Here is a 21,295-nt window from a genome sequence, read left to right as displayed (position 1 = left end):
TAGTGGTGTCCTCTTGTGCTCCAGCTACCAGAACAGCAATATAATTCCATCTGACCTTCACTCCTGCTGCCATGATTATCCAGACGCTGTTTACTCCAAGCTAGCACTCGCATCCCTGTGGATTGCTTGCTGGTTCTGTCCTTAACTGCCTGCAGATGAGCTTCTGCAATGAGCTGAGAGCTTGAGTCTCAGAGGTAACAGTTATGGCGGCTGAACTGACAGGGCGGACAGACCTGCAGAGTCGAGTTTTGATGTATTTACTTTGATATCCGGAGCCACCTGAATGTAGCTTGAACTGGGTGGACGCCTTGCTACAGTATACTGAGCTCAATATCTTCATAGGTGAGTTTAAATATATGTACTTAGATATCTTAGAACAGAGGATCAGAGGATTACTCTTTTCTTGGTTCTTCTGCCTCCCAACTGGGAAAACTGGAGTGTGATTGCAAGAAATCTAAAGCCCCAGCATTTCTAAAAACAACTGATCTCAGCAGCCTGCACTCTAGCACTTCTTCCAGCTTTGTAGACAGGGACGCCTTGCTAAGTCTTCCTGTGGTATCCTACCTCCAGGGAGCTCTACCTGAGAGGTGTCCTGCTTTCCATCTCTTCAAAGTCATCTTTCTATTAGAACAGAGCTGGGCCTCCATCTTGCTTCCTGCAGCCAAACTTTCTGGCGGACACACATCTACCACCGTTTCTATACTGTAGGTCCAGGTATACACCCGCTCCCCTGACTGCAAATGGCTGGACCCCAAAGAGCATTCGCTGCTGGGCTTTGTGTCCCCTATTCTAGCCTGGGGCTACTGCTCTAGAATCAGTTGAGACACCGGAAATGCTGTGGTAACCACACCGGCTCTCGCAATGTCAACTGGGACAATATGGCGGTATTTTTAGGCTGTATGGTGATATGCAATGCACTGCATATCTTGATGTTTCTATCTGAACAAGCAACCATATGAGGCTAAAATGGTAAATAGATATACCACACAGCGACTATTTTCAGAACTCTGCAGCCACTCCTACCACTTCAACCTGTGCCTTCTCTGGCCCAACCTGTCCAAAAAACTGCAGCAACACCGGCGTGGGTGGCAATGGCAGGTTGAGTGTGTGTTCAGGGCCAACTGCTGTTCCCTCTCAGCCAGCTTGAGCCTTCTGCAGATGTTTACCTTATAGATACACACTCACAAGTGGGGCGCTGCTACAGTGACGGTGCTGCAGGTGCAACCGTGTTTTATTCCTATATCTCATGTTTTATTCTTAGATAAATCTTCACTTCAAGTGTGCATTACTGATTCTAAATTATTATCAACCACCCACACAGCCAGCTGAGTACACAGAACCGAGCACTGACCTTGTCATATTTCTGGCGACTCAGCAAAGGTGCTAGAAACACATGACAGGAGCCTCCTTCTATGATCAGGCAGGCACCTGCTCGCCAGCTCACGTCCATGGGACACAAAGCTGCACTGTGGGCTTGATGCCTCACTGAGATCCATGCTATTACTAGAAAAACTTGAATCCCACACTCCCTCAGATGTCGTGGGAACAGACAAGATAACACACGACACACACTCTTCTCTGATGATGGGGGATCCCTTATTTGGGCTGGGCGGTGAACTGTATACTGGTTTACACGATGCAATGGGAAAAATGTGTTTAGTGGAATTTGAAATAATGTTTCTACCATGCAGCTGTGGACTGGGAAGTTTAAGAATCACATCAGGCCTGGATTCTACCTGCGTAATATGATTTGAGCCGACAAGAAGAAGTAGAATGAAACTGTCGATACAGTACAGGAGGAGGCTCCCAAACTACCACAAGATGAGCATGAGGAACTTCTCGTTCTTCGGGGGATGATTTAGTCTTTGGGAAGTCAGGATGAAGGTGTGTGTCCTGGTTGCTACATGAGTGCTGACTGGGGTAATAGTGGGATCCTCAGCTACATCTCCTTGGTGAAACTCTTCTCGCTCAAGTAAAAAGATGCAGCTGACGACTCCACATGTGAGGAGGAAGCAGGTAGCAGTTGACGCTGCACCTCAGAAGGAGCAACAACCAGTGTGATGCACTTTTAAAAGGAGTCAGGTGGCTCTTTTGTGTATTCACTGGCACAGCAGTGTGATTAACCTGCAGCTGCATCTGAGGCTTCTCTGCGCCCCTTTCATCCATTAGTTGTAGGAAAATGACTGACAGATGTGTAAGTCAAACCCTGGCGATTTACACTCATGCATATGCATCGGTGCACCTCGAATCCCATCATCGTGATTTAGTGCCCTGCACGGTGGCACTCGAGCAGCAAGGCTGGGTCTCTGTGTCAGTCACTCTCCCTTTTAACTGAGTGATGCAGTATTTTACCGACTGTATACTAACTCATGTCATAACCCCAGATATGAATGTAAACATGTCTCCGTCTGCCAGTCCCCGGCTCCACTCAAAATTAGGATTTGGGGAGTCAAAGCAAAACAGCGGCAGTGATCTATAGAAGCAGAACTGGGTATAAGCATTTCCGGTTCCACATTAGTGCCAGAGATGAAACCAATAGAGATAGCTTAAAGACATATTTCAATACAAATTATTCTTTGTGTATTAAATTGTTTTTCCTCTAAAATCCATTGTTGAGTAACACATCTACTGTACCAACACGTCCCACATCTACCCTTCTGCTCATGAAAAATCTGTCTCTTATTTTACTGAAGCCATCAGTCTTTGTGTTCCTTCACACTTCAGTTGCAAGTGTGCTGTTGTGTTTCTTGGTGTGCTTGGTTTCAAGACTTGTTGTCATGCGTGTACATTCTGTATATCAGACTCGTACTTTAGATCAGAACAGAGGAATTTTCTCCCTTCAACAGACGAATGTGAAAACACCTATTAAGTGTCAAAATTTGCACATACATCATTCTAAACTGTGAAGCTCCAACATTCAAGTGAAGCAATAATATGAACAACACATTAATTAAAAGGGGAGCTTAAGGAAAAATGTTTAATGGTAATCCTGTGTGATTAAAAAAAAAACAACATTTCTGACAGTCTGTAATCTCCCTTGTTTTTTCCAGATGTAAACAGTTTGAGTAACAAATGGACTACAGAGTGAAACTACGCTGATTTTACTGTATCCTGTTTTTAACAAGCCCACGGTTGAAGACACATGGATTTAAATGTTTCCACGATGTGACTGGATCCGGAGGTGATCACCTCACCAACCATGATGGAACCCAGTCTGTTACTGTCTCCACGGGACCTCAACACAAGCAGCTATGACAATAACAGCTGGAGTGGCAACATTAACGGTGACTCACCAGGTGTCAATAACACCCTATCCCTCAATGAGCGACTGCATAACGCCTTACTGGGGGTGTCTCTGGGACTCCTTTCCCTCCTCACCATCATCATGAACCTCCTTGTTCTTTATGCCGTCAAGAGAGAGAAGAGCTTGCACACTGTGGGGAACCTCTACATCGTCAGCCTGTCTGTGGCAGATTTGATTGTAGGAACCACAGTTATGCCTCTTAACTTAGTGTATTTGTTGGAGGATGAATGGAGGCTGGGAGGAGCTGTCTGCAAATTTTGGCTTATTATGGATTATGTGGCAAGCACAGCCTCAATTTTCAGTCTGTTTATTCTCTGTTTGGATCGGTACCGTTCAGTCCGACAGCCGCTGAAGTACCTGAAATATCGAACACGGGGGAAAGCAAGTGTGATGATATGTGGAGCCTGGCTGTTGTCGATGACGTGGATCATTCCTATTCTTGGATGGAGGTCATTTACACATGTGGACCTGAAACCTGAGGAAGAGAATAAGTGTGATACAGATTTCCGCTTTGTCACATGGTTTAAGGTTATAACTGCAGTCTGTAATTTCTATATTCCCTCAGTTTTAATGCTGTGGTTTTACACCCACATCTACATGGCGGTAAGGCAACATCTCAGGGACAGAGAGAGAATTATTCACCCCACAGATTCATTTGGGGAAAACGAAAATGGACAAAACGCTCCGATATCAAAGAACTCCAAATCACCCATAAAGGAAGTCCCAATGAAATGCTCTAAAAAGCAACAGTTGCTTGACCACAACACTCTAGAGCAGACATATTCCCTGGAGGATGCTGAGAAAACTCAAACGGCTCCTTCCAGATCTCATCGAAAAATTGGTGCGCAGTGCCAGCAGACATCATTGCTTGCCATGACAACAAAACAACTTAAAATAGCAAGAAAATCAAAAAGGTGCTCTCTCCCTCGTGAGGAGAAGAGGCCAGACTTCAAGATTCACCTGAATCGACCTTCTGTACCACAGGATGTTATTTGTTCGGAAGGAAATAATGAAAAACAACTTCAGGCATCTTTAAATGAATGTCACGTAACAGTGCCAAACTCAATAAGCGGTGTCTGTGATATCAATCAGGTATCAGATGTGCAGCGCTACACGTCTGTGCTCTACAACAACTATGAACCAAGTCGCCCTCTCCCCTGGAGCGAGGAGGGTGTTGAAGATGCCAAATTGGACCCAGATAATGAAGTAACACTGAGACAAACGTGGCAGAGGTTCATCGAACAATCACGTCAGCGCATCCAAAGCTTGAGGATCCATAAAGAGCACAAGGCAGCCAAGCAGTTGGGCTTCATCATCGCCGCTTTCCTGTTGTGTTGGATACCATACTTCATTGCCTTCATGGTCATGGCGTTCTGCAGGGAGTGCGTGCACCACGACCTGCACATGTTCACCATATGGCTGGGATACATCAACTCTACTCTCAACCCTTTTATATACCCACTCTGCAACAGGAATTTTAAACTAGTTTTCAAAAATATTCTGCGCATTCATTTGTGACAAATTGTGACGTGTAGATAAAAGAAATACTGTATTTTGAGTGTTATCTCTGTTTTCTAGATCCACGATTCAAGACTCACGGAAGAAGCTGATGAAAATATTTGAACTGAATGTTATTTATTTTGTTTGTCATGTTTCTGATAATAAAGTTTGTCCAGGACCAGACAGATTTAAAGTTTAAAAAGAAAAAACAGAAACCCACAAAAACAGGAGCATGCAGCTTAAGATATTTTCATGTGTTTGTGAAGTAACATACAAAAACAAGACAAAAAATATCCTGAAGTTTACAAGCTCTGTCGTATATTTGTGAGCAAATCTGGTTGGTGATGTACTTTTGTCATTTGTCACATCATTTTCACGTAATAAAAAAAAAAAACTGGATATGGAGCATTAGCTGTGGTTTCTGGTTTCCTTCCTGGAGAAACACAACTTGGCTAGACTCCATTAAACTTTTATAGCCCACCAGGGAGGGCAGGTTTGGAATCTGATTGGTTTGTGTAGGTTTTTTTTAAACATAAAAGCTTAATTTCCATTGCCCTTCAAAACATTAAAATCCAAAATTATCAATAGAATTCTGCTGTCCGAGTTTACCGCATTCTTGTTCTGTCATCACTTTACTGTGTTTAGCATAAAACCGATGCGCGTATTGGGAAATATAAACAGAGTTAAAACTCATGAATCTACATTTGGGAGTTTTGAATTGGCAGTTGTATGCCATTAGCCGAGGGGCAAAGATGTTAATCCATAAAGATGTAGAAAAACAACATGAGACTCGTAATGCATTTTATGTTGATCGAATAATTGAAACGGAGACAAAAATGTATCCATTTGGCTCCATCATTGCACATTAAATTGTCTCGTTAGGGAAGGATATAATTAAAGTGCTACTGAGAATGTTTTTAATATTTAACATTGGCAGCATCCAGACATATTGCTGCAAAAGATGTGACCGGTTATTGTTTGTTCACATCATTGACATTTACGTCAAAACTGCGATTTGGGATATCTGAGTTACAACACCGGATCAATGGTTATTATACTTTCAGCTGCCATCTTCAACCCCTGCAAGAATGTCAAGAAACCCACGCTGAGTCTTGTGTACAATGAACACAGACAGGCTGAGTCACTACTTAGCCAAATCAAACAAATCAGAGGGGGGAGGAGAAATGAGCTGGCGGGAGTGATGAGTAAGCGCAGCGAGTGCACCTATGTCGCCGTCATGGATGCAGGCTGATATTGGGTGGTCAAAAACACACAATTCTATTCTATTCAAGCTTATAGGCTTAAGGTACAGAGGACAGCGGACATCAAGTTTAAAATGACACAAAATGACATAAAATTACAATACGTCTTATTATTATATATACTACTATTGTATCATAGTTGCATGTTAATGTTCTACAATGCTGTGCCATTGTGAGTAGCAGCACGTACCACCGAGCCTAATGTCTGTCAACCAGAATATCATGCCACGAGTCATTTCACCAGCAGATGAATTTATACATGAGGTTTTGAGCAGCGACAAACATTTCAATTCCCTCTGGGTCCTCCAAACACTACTCTGATGGCATCATTATACATACTTGAAGTTTCTTCAAGCTTGTTTATATATATATATATATATATATATATATATATATATATATATATATATATATAAATATATATATGATTACAAAAATCTAGTATCTCATGCTGCATTTTAAGGTTTGATGATCCCTGTTATGACTATCACAGCACTGTTCAGTTACTGTTGCCATTATGTTATCATTAAGGTCATATTTATTTTTATTTATTATTAATATTAATTTAATTAATCGACTCAATATGGTACCTGAAAGGACCCTCATACTGTGTTTTCATAGTGGTCACCAGGATCCACCTCATGTTGGCTGTAACCATGGGAGCAGTCCAACAGTTGACCCGGATAAACCTTGTACATACACTTGGAAAGGAAGCTCTTAATTCTTCAACTGCACACTGAGATTTGCCAAAAACAGAGAGAATAGAGTCAAAAGCGTACATGAATAGAGACCTGAAATATCGTCTATAAATCAAGTCAGAGAATTGAATCTAGTAAAAGTACAGTGATTGTCAGGGTTGCAGACCTGTGTGTGAGTAAACAGGAACAAAACATAGGCAACTGTCATGAGAAACCAAAATCAGAATGTGTTTTGATATCATACAACACTGTTGTTGTCTGACCGTGTTGTAGCATATAGTTGCAGAGCATAGTGGCCATAGGGGCTCAAGCCTTTACCTCTTTTGCCCGCTACGGTTGAAGTGCTTCTCTGGGTAATGTGAATAATGGCATTCATTATCTCCTCTAGGAATTGCCTCTGGAAGTTGCACTTTCCTGATCTTCTTATTGAAAGGAAGTGCATTCTCAACTATGTGGGGTTATTCTGTGTGCGTTTTGAGCTGTAAACTAAATACATCACAATAATCAAGTGACAATGATCAATTTTTCCACTGGACTGAAATGGTTCAATACGCCATCTACTGTTTTAAATCAGCCTTGAACCTGGCAGGTGGATGGCAACACGGAGTTTTCTGTTTTAGACCTGCCAGGAGTATGAAAAAAAAAGTGAATTTATGTGGTTTTTAACCACTTATTTATCACTGTGTAAAGTTGATTTATGCTTGATAATTAGTTAGTTCTCTACAGCACAATTATCATCCTATTTCACCATAAAAATGCCTTAATATATCATGGGAGGCAGGAGTAGACTTTACCAGGTGACTCTGCCTTTTACTTAATGAAAGATACAAAAGTTGAGGCTGAAAATATTTCAATGTGTAAAACTTGTCAAATTAGTCCCGTTGTCTAGTGTGAGTTTGGTTTTAAGAAAACATTTAAATTCTGCTATGAAATTTGAAGCAGAACAAGAGCAGCTCAGATGATGCAGGTGTTATATTTACCACATTCAGTGTATCAGTGTCATATGTCAGCATGTTAACATTTTAATACCTTGTGTGTGTGTGGGTCTGTGCGTGTCTGTTTCGATTACCTCTAAAATAGTGGGTGTCACAAGTCTCTGCCACCTTTATTTTGGGGGTCCTGAGCTTTTTCATCAGCATGTCGCTGTGTGACGTCCTAGAAGAAAAAAAAATATACTAATTAATCACATTTTTGTTTTAAACGCAATTTGTGACAGCGATGGACAACTTTCATTCTCTTGGTGTAAAACCTTTTTCTGTTTCATTGCTCAAAAGTAAACCGAAAAAATATATACTATGAAAGGTGAACAAAAAAAAAAAAAAAAGTTTCTTTTTTCAGCAGTGTAATTTGCAGACGGACCCTAAATCCGAGCCGTCAGTGTCGTTGCTCAGTGTTCGGATGGATCCAGTTTCTGAATGTACGCCGATCGTTCTTGTATCAATGAGCTCACAGCTTCTCCCAGAATTACCGATATTCTCCTGTTTTGCCACATAATATTTCAATTGTGACTTGATCCACTGGAACGGAAGTGAATAATTAAAAGAAGTTGACTCGGAATCCAGTTGCCGGGTACCTTGTATCCACTTTTTCGCTCCGAAATGAAAAGGAACGGCGCCTACAGGTTTTTGTCAGTTTTCTCATGCTTCGTCGTTTGTGTAGTCTTGGTTTTATTTTGGTTCTTTATATTTTACTCGATGATGCTTGCACCGTAAGGACATTTATTGTGTGGTAACAGCTAAGCTAAACACCTGACTCCGTGGACTGGTTACCCACAGTGCATTGCTTTTGTTGACGCGTCACGTGGTCACATGATCAGCTGGATGAGGAAGTACAGATTTCTGGTGAGTGAAAATATTTTTTCCGTCGTAGAAACGTTTGTGCGGCTTGTTCAACTTTATATGTTTGATATGCTTTAAGACTAATGTCGTCATGATGTCTGCTGTCCTGCTCCTCTGACAAAGTGTCTTCCTGTTGCCGGTTATGACAAAAAAGAAATCAATCTTATAACACAAGACTGACAGGACTGTAGATCTGTTTTACATTTAAATTATCAGCAACATCGCCCATATAAGAAATGTATTTATTTATTATTGCTTATCAGGTGTTTTAGCTGTTGATAAACCTATCGCATGGAAGAATTTTTGAATCATTATGTGAATAATTGAGTGAAAACTGATCACCACAGCTCACTAGGTCTGCCTCCAATGTCCAAAAATCAACAGATATGCGTTTTATTATATAAGTATAAAAAGGGCACTGAGCTCTCAATTTTGAGATTTAACAATCAGGCTTGAAAAAGTTTATGGTTTAAATCACAAATCAGTGCAGCTTTATGTCATTGTGATCGAAAGTTTTAAATTTTTGTGTGATTTGTAATTTGTCAGTCAAAGATACCAAAGAAATGTCTCACAAATCTTTATTTCTCAGATTAAAGTCACACAATTCATTGTCCTCATTATGAATTTTCACCATTGGGATACAGTTGAATCATATGACATTGTGAACCCGTTAAACATCTTTTGGAGTCATTTTGTTATTTAGTGTTTTGTAATGGTTTTCTTCTTTCATTTGTTTTTGTTGTTAGTTGTAACACATGATGAAGGATTTAACTATCTAAAATTTCAGAGAATATAATTCGGCAGTGCCAGTCTGCAAGTGAAGTTGTTATGGCGTCCGACACCCGTGAAGCGGCGTCCTCGACACCTGACCTGAAGCTGCAGTTTGCTCCCTTCAGCAGTGCTCTGGAGGCCGGGTTCTGGCATCAGCTCACCCAGAAGAAACTTAACGACTACAGGTTGGATGAGAGTCCCAAATGTATCAAAGGATACTACTACAATGGTGAGTAGCGAGAGCAGATGGTCTGAAACTCTCATTAGTAACCTGCTGTACACAGCTGCTGTTTTTTCCATTTATATATTTATATATATATATATATATATATATATATATATATATATATATATATATATATGTGTGTATGTATATATATATATATATTTGTGTGTGTGTGTATATATGTGTGTATGTATATATATATATGTGTGTGTGTGTGTGTGTGTATATATATGTGTGTGTGTGTGTGTATGTATATATATATGTGTATATATATGTATATATATGTATGTATATATATGTATATGTATGTATATATGTGTATATATACACATATATACATATATATACATACATACATATATATACATATATATACACATATATATATACATACACACACACATATATATACACACACACACACACACACACATATATATATATATATACATACACACATATATACACACACACACACACACATATATATATATATATATATATATATATATATATATATATATATATATATATATATATATATATATATATATATATATATATATATGACGGCTTGAGCTGCAAACAGCAATACAGATACATAGTTCAATCACCTGTATCCTCATTTCTGTCCTACAAGGTGACCCAGTTGGTTTACCTACCCGTCTAACGTTGGAGTTCAGTGCATTTGATTTGTAAGTATGATGCTCCATGTTTCTTTGTCATGATTAAGTCTTTAAAACACTAATACAAATGCAAGCTAAAGGCACCAGTATTGGTATCTGATGTCACTTTGGTTTACAGGCTCCCAATGTGAGAGTTGTGATGACTTCTTTCTCAATATTTTCAACAGGGCTTGTGGAGGGAAGTTGTCTGATCAGTTAGGAGATGAAGATTTGTGTCTGTTTCCTCTTCCTGTCATTTGGAAGATAAAAACTGTTCTAACTCTGAGAAACAAATACTGAGAAATATTTGTCCTGAGAACAAAACAATCCACATACTTATTAATATTTTTCAGTTGTTTGAACTAATTTCTTAATGGCCTTCGTCATTCGCAGCATGAGTTGTTCCCTTGTGATGCACATGCACATTTATTACCTCTTGAGTAAATGTGCAGTAAAAATGCTGTCCACTTTGTTCACTCGGATAACATGGAGTCAGTGAATCGCTGTCTCTAACTGTGTTCCTGTGACAGAGACGGTTTGACTCCGGCCAGGTGTTGTCCAGCTCTTGGAAAGCTGTATAACACCAACACACTCGATGCTTTTAAGACCACCGATAAGAAGGCTCTGCTGGAGAGAGAGGCCAAGGAGGTAAATCAATAAATCAATGAAGAGTGTTCTAGCACATGTACGTTTACTGTATGGATTACGAGACCTTTCCACAGGTCACTGAGTTGCACTGTCTAAGATGTGTTGCTGTTTTTAATTGCCTGTTTTGGAGATATGGGAGGCCATACATTCTGGGGCTGCGCTTAAGGACCCATCCATCCTGTGTAGATTCATTCTTCTGACCTTTGCTGTAAGTACCAGTAGTATCTTGTGAATATGACATAACAAGATCGTACAATTAACTTTATTTATCCTTTCTACTGCCTTCGCTTAGGATTTGAAGAAGTACCATTTCTACTACTGGTTCTGCTTCCCTGCTCTCTGCTTCCCTGAGGGAATAAAGATTGTCCAGCAGCCATCTGTATTAGAAAAGGTTTTCTCATCAAAACAGGTTAGCTTTGCACCGGAGTTGCTATTTTTTCATGTTACTGTTTGTACTGATAGTGATTGAATGAAATAAATTAAGTTTGCAAGAAAGTGATTCATTTGCATTAATTATTGATGAAACAGCATATTAGATAAACACCATGCGCATGTAGATTTAGCTTTGAAATTGAGAGCTGGGAGTGTTCAGCAGCGATACGGCTTGGCTGCGTCTAGTTGGCAGCTAAAAATGAAAATAAAAACAAAAGTGTCATTGAACTCTACATTTATTCACACGTACCAAAATCCATTTAAACTGAAACATTTAAATGCTTTTCGAGGCCAAAATTGGTATATGGGACTAATTCAGGATCATTAATTACGAAGCATGTATTTAATTACATTTATTTTTGACTTGACTTGAACTTTTCCCTGCTGAGACCAACATCTGTGTTTCTATTCACTATAATGTTCCTTATAGCAAATCCATGCTTTCATTGTAACATTATTTTCTGTTTCATTATGCTTCATTAAAACTCAGGTGCTAGAAGTACGTCAAGGTATTATAAGTTATTTATGATTGCCCTTTGGTGCTCTGAAAATATAGCGAACCATGCTAATTAGATCTGCCCACTGTAGGTTAACACTTTCCTGCACTGAACAGGGCAGAGCATGAATTCTTTCTGATCTCTCATTATTTCTGTCTTAGATTGCGGCCTTGCAGGACGCCTATGATGGACTGTGCACGGAAAGAGGAACCACCGCAGTTCCATACTTCCTAATGAAGTACACAGACGACAGCGTTCAGATGGCTCGGTTAGAGGAGTGGGGCGCATTCTTCACTAACACAAAGAAGGTACTTCTGCAAATGGCATGTGTATTTTTTTTTAAAAGACAAAGAATCAAATGTATTCACAATGATGTCAATATGATCAATCCGTGCTTCTCAGGTTACTGTGGGGGTCTACGATCCCTGCACTCTGTCTCAACATCCAGGCTGGCCTTTGAGAAATCTTCTGGTCCTCTTAGCTCACCAATGGTAAAAACGACTCAAACGTGCTTTTATGAATTTCGCGATGTAGTCTTGTGTTGTCAGTGGTTTCTGTAGTGCTGTAGCGGCGTTGTGCAATGCTTTTTGCCGCGGATTTGTGAGTTAAAAAGACAAGAAGTGTGTGCTGGCTGCTGTAAGAGTTCAGCAAAAGGGGATAAACTTGAGATTTATTACACCTCTTTGTAGGATCCATCTCTGACATGCAAACACATGGCAGTTTTTTCTAGGTGTGCGTGTCTGCAGAACTATAAATCTTTTTGCAATACAAAGTCCGTTCTTTGACAGCAACATCCACTTGGAATCAAAAACAATGTGATTCGCATTTGGCTGTGGAGGTCACGGTGACCTTGTAAAACATGTTTTTGGCCCACAAAATGTTAATGTCTGAAGCGAAGACATTTTATATCCAAAAGGTCAAACTTCCCTGGATTTGTTTGTTGTGTCTACTAATTAAAGCAATGTTATTATGTTGACACTCCTGGAAGAGAAGCCCAGTGAGGCTAAAGGAGATTATTTTTATTTAAAAAAAAAAAAAAAAGTGACCTCATAATGTCCTGAAAAAACACTTTTCTGGCCAATAGTGCCAGAGGCGAACCACCATGAGATAGGAATAGTAAAAACATCTCTATCAAGATGAAGCTCATTCTCAGCCCCTGTGAATAGTCTTTTAAAACCAGCTGACAGTAAATCAAGGATGAAGCAGAAGCTGGATAGAATCACACACCAATCACAGTGTGCGTTCACTAAGTTGTGATGTCATACGAGTATCTGTGATAACCATAGTTGCCATAACTGTAACAAATAAGGGTGGGAGAAATCAGGAATGCAAGATATCACAATACTTCCTGTTGCAATACAAATACTTCCCGTTTTGTCAAGTTGTTTTTTTGTATGTGTGCGTTCAAGAGGCTCCTTTTTTTTTTTAAACTGACATCACAATGCAGTATACAAACACATAATTCCTGCTTTTTATGGGTATTTCATTTTCTCCACTATCGCAGAATCACCGTATTGTGATACTACTGTGAGCAAAGAATTGCGATTGTGTCATAGCGAGAGTTACCATCTCCATACGCTGGTTTAATGTTGCACTGGAAGGAATATGTCATTTTTTTTGGTTTGGAAAAAAAAAACGATTCCCAAGTGTAAAAGTCTGAACTTGTTGATTTTCTCAGCTTGGAACTGATTAAATGAATGAAAAGCTGAAACTCATTTCATAATTAATACATTTGAATTATTCGTTAAAACATTCTTGGAAGCTTGAAGGGCTACAATAGCCACTGGAATCAGCTCAATGTTTTTATTCGTGGAGAGGTTAGTCATCCACGGCGTTTGTCTTAATAATTTCAAATGATCATTATTACAGAGGTATTTTTTTTTATTGCATGACTATTTATGTTCAAACACCGCTGCCTATATCAACAGACTTTCGCCTGTATGCATTTTTGTCCAATACAAACCTCATCAATCTTGTGTGTTACTACTCTGTCTCTGACTGTTAAACATAAACTGTTGATTCTGGCTCGGATGGGCTTAGATGGATTTACAATGTAGCCACGATGTCTCATTTGTTTAGTTGTTTCACTGGAGTTTGATTGTGTAACCTGCAGTCAGTCAGGACCTTATTAGGGGAAATGTGTTGGTACGTGAATTTGAATTTTTGTCGGATTGTTGGTGGCATATTAAAAAGAGGAAGTTGAGATACATTTCATTGAAATATGATGATGTAATCATGCTGTAATTACCGTCCGTATCATTTTAGCCTCTCATCTGGAATTTGTGGTATTTATTGTTAATGTTTGACATTCTGTTGTCTTTATCTGTGCGTGTCAGGGGCTCTAAGATGGACACAGTGGAGGTTCTGTGTTTCAGGGACAGAACTCTGCAGGGGAGTCGCTCCATTCAGCACAGTGTTGTCTTTCAGGTCAAACTACCTGTACTTCCCCTCAATACGGGTAATCTCCATATCTTTTTTATTTGTGTGTGTGTGTGTGTGTGTGTGTGTGTGTGTGTGTGTGTGTGTGTGTGTGTGTGTGTGTGTGTGTGTGTAAGCATGAATTATCTTGTGCAAATATTGGTCTCTCTACTTGTTTGAATCAATTCATCTGAATTTGTTGGGATATTGTTTGCACTGATGTGATTATTCAGTCCTGGTTTACTTTTCCTAGCTTTTCTTTTTTTGCAGTCTCACTCTGTGTCACCTTTATTTTACCTGTTGAATGAGGGATGAAAGTCATTTCAATCATAATTGCAGGATAGGAAGCTCTATAATCTGTGATGAGTTCACATGACGTGTCAGTTTATGTTAGTCTGCTCCCTCTCTTAATCCTCAATTTAATTTAATCCGGTATGTATTCACGCAACAAAAATGGATCCGGCCCTTCTGTTTGGTTTGGAATGCTCAAATTTGGTATTGTTATAAAAGGAATTGGCTAATCTGCCTCAGCCTGGTTTTTCAGATCCACCACACGTAGCTGTCCCACTTAAAAATCCGAATGACCATCATGGTCAGAAGACAGACATTAATATTCTATTCATCAACATTTCTGTGAATATGATATATATAATATAACTCCAACATTTTATCAAAACTCAAACTCATTTTATCAAAAATGGTTCTCCATTAGTATTTATTATTATTTCCTCTGCCACAGAGACAATGTTTTTTGTCTCTTAAATACCAATGAAAAAAAATTTTTTTTTTTTTTAGCATAACCTAGTGGACGGATAGAGCATGGGCCTTCCCATTTAGCTCTAGCTTTTGTTAAATTTTAGAACTTTTTGACAGAATGTTCAGAGGCTCAGTGAGTGAGGGGTTGAGTGTGTGAAACCATTTTTAGAACATCCGTAGGTGTAAAATTGTTCCAACATTTCAGTGATAATACTCACTTCCAACTACTCGCTGTACTCCAATGTGAAGGAGTACTTTGAGTAAAGAGCAATGCAGCTGGTCTCCATGCTTTAGATGAGATGTTTAAATCTACATCGAAAGAGCTGGTTTCTTAATACTAATATCAAATAAAATTTAAAAAGCTCATTTCCACTCACCCTTTCATAGCTTTTTAATGGCAATAGTTTGTCTCTGTGTGACTTCAGTGTAAACTCTTGACAGTGAAATACCCACAAGAACAGTGCTATTGACTCTGGAACAACATGTTACTGTTGCGTTGCACGAATGTTGTGACGATTATTCGATACAGTTCACGTGTCTTTTCTTAGGATGTCCAAAGAGTGTGGGCTGGGAGAAGAACCCAAAAGGGGCCATGGGACCCAGGATGGTCAACCTCAGTGAATGCATGGACCCAAAAAGGTAACTCTTGACAGACGCGTGCAGGTTAGGGCCCTCTGAGTTCCTTATCATTTTTTCGTCTTTACTTTTCTGAAGTATTTCTCAAATGAATGAATTCAGTTTCAAACCTGAAATGAAATCAGTCAATATTACTAAACTGTTTCCTGGGCAGCACAGTGTTACGTCCAAACATCTCAGAGGAAGCAAATATAAATTGTCCGTAAAATTTATATTATTCCCGCCATCCAAACACATAGTGAAGTGTATAAAGAATGAAGGAGGTCTGCAACAGTCTTTCCTCCTCCCTCTGAGGCTGGTTGAGAGCCGAGGGGCTGCTCCTGGAGCCAGTAGCTGTGTCTGCAACAGTTTTATGCATTTTCAGATTCCTAAATGGTTGAGCAACACACAGACAGCTCTCTTTTAACCCTGGCTCAGAATTTGCCAACAAACCAGTTGGAAGTACCAGTTTTCTGAATTCCTAGTTTCATTAATTCTTCAATTGTACATGATTTGTTGTGTCCACCACAGCCTTGTGTGTGTGTGTGTGTGTGTGTGTGTGTGTGTGTGTGTGTGTGTGTGCGTGTGCGTGTGTGTGTTGTGTGGGTGGGTGAGGAAACAGCAGAATTACTGCAGACACTGCTGTAGAGACTTATGTTTTCAGTTTTCTGGGAAATCCTGATGTTTGAATTTTTTTGTTTTGTAAAAGGGATCCTTTTTTGTTTTCCCACATTATGTAAATCTAGAGGCCTTGTTGGCTGTCAAGGTTGCTGCACAAATTCAAAGACAGATTCAACCGTGTTACGTCATGTTCAGATTAACTGGCGTTATTTAGCTGGGTCCATTTTTTTTTTTGCATCAAGGCTTGCAGAGTCGTCGGTGGACCTAAACCTGAAGCTAATGAGATGGAGGCTGGTTCCTTCCTTGGACCTGGACAAGGTGGTCAACACCAAGTGTCTTCTGCTGGGGGCTGGGACTCTCGGCTGCAACGTAGCCAGGACACTTATGGTGAGAATGATCGCGCTGAGGTATACTGGGATTGGGTTAGGCCTTCTTCGCATGGTCGAGGGTTTTGGACTAATGTCATTAAAAAAGACTTTCCTCCACTGTGTCCAGGGATGGGGGGTGAGACACATCACATTCGTAGACAATGCAAAGATCTCGTACTCCAATCCGGTTCGACAGCCTCTCTACGAGTTTGAGGACTGTCTTGGAGGAGGGAAGTCCAAAGCTACTGCAGCTGTTGACCGACTCACTAAGATCTTTCCTGGTGTGGTGAGTGCCATGTGAAAAAAGGCAGGGCTCGTATTGTCTAATATGGAATCAGTCTCCCTGTATGTGAGGATAGCCTCCTTGCTTGCTTCTGAGAACTCAGTAACAAGTTATCGTATTTCCTTGCTTTGAATATTGAGTCTTTATCTCATCTATAAATGCTGTCAAACGTTCTAACACTCTATTAATCAGAATTCTGCTCCCGCTCTTGCTCTGTTGTTTCACCGGTGGTGTCTGAGATGCGACGGCCAAATCATGCAGAAAAATGAAGAGTCATGTTTCTTGCATATTAATGCCAGTGGTTTCATTATTAGTTTAATTAATGAGTGGGTTCACTTCAGTTATGGTTTGCTTTTTTAATAATGACAAAGCAGCCAAACACTCACAACAGGACCTTGTTTTGGTGTGAGAGTGTTCCCAGGAGTTTATCCATCTCTTAGGAAGCCATTTACGTGCATTTATCCACCAAATAGACTGAATGCATCTTTCTGATGCTGGTCATGGTGTGCATCTGTGTGCTGATGCGTGCGTGTTTAATTATGAAAGCAGGTGCTGTCGCTTCATAATAGGATGATTTACTGCATCACTGGGATTCACTGAGGTCAGGAAAGCTGAAAAAGTTCAAACTGAATGACAAGTTTGCTGTTGTCTCTATTTGTTACCGCAACTTCTTTTTTTTTTTTTTAAATAAAATGTGGTTAGAATTTATACCGTCTCGTTCAATGGATGGTGACTATTTTTTGCCAGCTCTAAGAAATTAAACTGACCTTTTTCATGATAAAAGCTGAATAGCTGCATCTCCAAGCACAATGTGATGAAGGAAGCATGTATCTTGGCCAGTATTTTAGTTATTTTCCTAGTTTTCTATTGTAGTGCCTCCCAACCAAGGCAAAGATGTCAGAGAACGCATGAGACTCTGAGTGCTGTGACGTCGTAACAATCAGAGTTGTACGTGAAATCACAACAGCGTACTGATCAGGTGAAAGAGCACACATTGTCAGTCGACAACAGTATTACACAGCGTTGTCTTCACCTCGTGTAAAGCAACACAATACAGAGTGTGTGTTCTTTCTTGCAGTGTCATGTGCCTTTGAATAAAAGTTGTGTGGTTACTGCTTTGAGTTCTGTGTGTGTGTGTGTGTGTGTGTGTGTGTGTGTGTGTGTGTGTGTGTGTGTGTGTCTGAGAATAGAGGTTTAACACTTGATATTTGAAGCTGAGCAATGATAATATGTGGCGTGCCATCCGTCTGGACTTCTTTGTTTGTGTATCCTTTTCACCAGCTGCTCTCACTGTCCTGCTTGTTTTCCTACAAACACAGAAGCATCAGGTGTCCGGCTGAAACATGAAAAGGAATATGAACGCTGAAGTGCATTAATTGAACCCAGAGGACAGGGGTCATACTGAAAATGTCAGAAGCAGATTTCTTATTTTGTCTGTGGACGAATCCTGTCAACTGCCATTCACCGCAAAATTTGTAGTGGCTCTCAGTGAATTTTGTCAACAGAGGTGGTTGAAGAGCTCCTCGGGGCATTATTGAGTTGACATGAAGTGATCTTTTGCTTTTCCTCTTTGCTGCTGGTTGAGGTTGTTTATTGTGGTAATTGTGAAATGATGATCATCTCTGCAGCCTGAAATCACCGACTGATAGCTTAGCAACACTTGCGTCACTGAAAATTAAATCCAAGACGTGGATAACAGCTCCATCTCTGGAAATGTGATCGAATCAGAGGAAGTGGCATTTCTTCTTGTCAAGATCTTGCCAATACCTCATCCCTGCCCGTTTCTGCCATGGCGACTCCAAAATAACTGTTGATGTTTCCATTTGCCTGCTGAAATCCTGCAGACAGTCACAGAAATGCATGTTTGGCAAGGGGCGATAACAAACATGAAGTCACTGAACCCTCAGGACCCTGCTTTATCCACTCTCCTTTACATTAGCATATTTGTTGTGACTTAGACATTCAAGGTTGTTTTGTAGAATATGAATCGGCTCATATTATTGATTTGTATCGAAAAGCCAAATCATCGCACACCTCAGGCCGACGGGATTCCAGAGATTGCACGGCACATTTGTTCATCTGTTACACTCTCGCTGATTCATCTCGACTGTTTAACAATCAGCAGCTAACTGGCTGAAAGGTCTTGTTCAGCCTTAAGTGTCTGGCTTTGGTAATAAAAAATTCCTGTACTGCAGCACTTTCACATAAAAAATTATGACAGAGCACAGTGCCAGGTTTTGAGCATGTGCAGGATATTTTTTTCAAAAAAGTACTCCACTTAAAAGCGAGATGGCTGCATCTGAAAGGAACGCAGCAGCACTGAGCCGTTGTGATCCACCTAACATAAAAGATGGGTTGTGCAGTCGAGACATTCCAGCATACCATGAGCTTTATTGTGGAATTCAAAATAAATAGCCAGATGACTCACGTACACCTGCATATATTCTTCTATGCAAAATTACAATTAACAATGGGTTCATTTACAAAGGAATAATGAGAAATTACAACCAAAATAAAACATTTGCTGGTAATATAATGTACCACATGAAATGAACTTCACTTTTGTAAATGGAGAGTAGCCATCAACCCCCAGTGTTTGGTACCCACGGCTTAGCTTATCAGCAGGGTCTGTTTATATTTCCTCAGCCTCTTCTCTTCTATCTCTGTCCATCTCCTTATCTTTTTCCGTTCTCTTTGCAGAACGCGGAGGGCTACAATATGAGTATTCCCATGCCTGGCCACCCTGTGAATTTCTCTGAAGCCACTCTGTCCCAGGCACAGAAGGACGTGGAGCAGCTGGAGAAGCTGGTTTCAGAGCATGATGTGGTCTTCTTACTGATGGATACAAGAGAGAGCCGCTGGCTGCCCACCGTGATAGCCGCCAGCAAGAGGAAGGTACAGTGAGCAGCCACATTGGTCACTGACAAGCAGGGTTTGGGTGGCATTGAATTAAAATGGGACATTTTGGGGGGGGGGGGGGGGTGTTCCACAAAGTTATCAAACATTATCATGATTCTTGTCTTTAGATAATTTTATTCTTTTCTCAGGAAATATTACACAGACCCTGGCAGAAGTCTGCACTTTCTTAAGTGCCCCTCTGCTTCCACATGGTCTCACTTTCTCACACACACACACACACACACACACTCATGCACACACGCGCACACACACACACCGTGACTGGGTTGCCCTGACAGCACAGGATGGTCGCAGGATGATTTCCTGACACACACGTGTGGTTTCTGCTGTGATTCCTCCAGAAAATTTACTGATGAGAGGAAATAGAAGCAATGAGAAACCTTGCCAATGCTGGCAAAATGTTTTTTTTTTTCGTCTAATAAAGGATTTAATGTGTGCTTGTTGTTAATAACACGTGTATAAGTTAAAATGTTTCAAATCTTTACCAGAAAGGTCCGCTGTACCAATTCAAGGCGTTATAAAATGATGCAGAATTTTTTTTTTTTTTTTTTTTTTTGCTGTAATTCTGGCCAAGAAGGTTTCTTTTTAAAAGATTTCCTCTTGTCTCACTGTCTAGCTGGTGGTGAATGCTGCTCTAGGCTTTGACACGTTTGTAGTGATGCGCCACGGCCTGAAGAAACCTCCGGTCAGTCAAAATGTTTCTCCCGGCGCAGACTCCTCCCCTTCCTGTTCGTCTGCTTCCTCTTCATCCACTACACCTGCTGGAAGTGCAGCCTCCGTCCCAGGATCCTCTCTGTTCTCCAACATTCCTGGTCACAAGCTGGGCTGTTACTTCTGCAATGATGTCGTGGCACCAGGAGATGTAAGAACCACACACTGAACATGCAGCTAATTCAAATGGAATGACTCAGTAGTCCCTCCTACACGTCCATGTGTCACCAGGAGGTCTGTCATTAGTACAAGAAGGTGCTAACTGTTCGCTAAATCCCTTTGAAACCTGCTCAAAGTTAAATAAAATCATCTCTGGGCATCCAAAAGATGTTTACTGCATAATGTTGTTTTTGCTGTAACCAGTCGACCAGGGACCGGACCCTGGATCAGCAGTGCACCGTCAGCAGACCAGGTTTGGCCATGATTGCTGGAGCCCTGGCTGTGGAGATGATGGTGTCTATACTGCAGCACAGTGAAGGGTAAACCTAGTTACTTAATAAAGTTAAGCAGTGATCAGGTAAAGGTGTTACTGTGTATTAATTGTGTTTCGAGTCCAGGTCATTAGTCAATACTTTACCTGATGCAGTAACTCTTCAAGAAGAAATAGATGTTGCTTTATGCCAAGCATCCAAGATCCAAGATGATCTATTGCTCAATTGAAGATGGGCGAGGTAATATAGAGTCAATTAAAGAAAGTGTTTAATTTGGTCTCAAAACTGAAGGAGGTCAATTGAACTTTTTTTATCACCTTTGCAACAATTAA

General features: G+C 40.4%; 2 protein-coding genes and 1 long non-coding RNA gene across 5 annotated transcripts in view; 2 read left to right on the top strand and 1 right to left on the bottom strand.

Moving 5' to 3' along the window:
• hrh1 (histamine receptor H1) overlaps nt 1-5,174 on the top strand; it is a 7,678-nt gene extending 2,504 nt beyond the window's left edge. The window contains exon 2 of the mRNA XM_086199728.1: nt 3,051-5,174. Within this exon, the coding sequence (XP_086055854.1) occupies nt 3,200-4,822 (1,623 nt within the window). The 5' untranslated portion in view covers nt 3,051-3,199 and the 3' untranslated portion in view covers nt 4,823-5,174. The remainder of the gene's footprint in view (nt 1-3,050) is intronic.
• Nucleotides 1-8,525, bottom strand: part of LOC147268282 (uncharacterized) — a 42,075-nt gene extending 33,550 nt beyond the window's left edge. For 2 of the 3 annotated variants that reach the window (XR_015112117.1, XR_015112118.1), the window contains exons 1-2: nt 8,338-8,525; nt 7,834-7,919 (exon numbers count right to left, since the gene is read on the bottom strand). This is a non-coding gene — a long non-coding RNA (uncharacterized LOC147268282). Of the gene's footprint in view, nt 1-3,661; nt 3,780-6,656; nt 6,803-7,833; nt 7,920-8,337 lie in introns of all 3 variants that reach the window. The other variant, XR_015112119.1, reaches the window with a different exon arrangement.
• Nucleotides 8,130-21,295, top strand: part of atg7 (ATG7 autophagy related 7 homolog (S. cerevisiae)) — a 46,897-nt gene continuing 33,731 nt past the window's right edge. The window contains exons 1-16 of the mRNA XM_086199727.1: nt 8,130-8,385; nt 8,540-8,605; nt 9,390-9,602; nt 10,240-10,294; nt 10,795-10,912; nt 11,043-11,120; nt 11,205-11,321; nt 12,003-12,149; nt 12,244-12,332; nt 14,178-14,299; nt 15,564-15,654; nt 16,494-16,638; nt 16,747-16,905; nt 19,603-19,797; nt 20,438-20,683; nt 20,896-21,011. Coding sequence (XP_086055853.1) covers nt 9,431-9,602; nt 10,240-10,294; nt 10,795-10,912; nt 11,043-11,120; nt 11,205-11,321; nt 12,003-12,149; nt 12,244-12,332; nt 14,178-14,299; nt 15,564-15,654; nt 16,494-16,638; nt 16,747-16,905; nt 19,603-19,797; nt 20,438-20,683; nt 20,896-21,011 — 1,850 coding nt within the window. The 5' untranslated portion in view covers nt 8,130-8,385; nt 8,540-8,605; nt 9,390-9,430. The remainder of the gene's footprint in view (nt 8,386-8,539; nt 8,606-9,389; nt 9,603-10,239; nt 10,295-10,794; nt 10,913-11,042; nt 11,121-11,204; nt 11,322-12,002; nt 12,150-12,243; nt 12,333-14,177; nt 14,300-15,563; nt 15,655-16,493; nt 16,639-16,746; nt 16,906-19,602; nt 19,798-20,437; nt 20,684-20,895; nt 21,012-21,295) is intronic.

Source organism: Aulostomus chinensis, chromosome 3 (assembly GCF_037954235.1).
Source record: "Aulostomus chinensis isolate RoL2024-O1b breed Wild chromosome 3, RoL_Achi_v1.0, whole genome shotgun sequence".
NCBI lineage: Eukaryota > Metazoa > Chordata > Actinopteri > Syngnathiformes > Aulostomidae > Aulostomus > Aulostomus chinensis.
The sequence above is the reverse complement of the archived record's forward strand: the minus strand, read 5'-3'. Positions and strand labels throughout refer to the sequence as shown.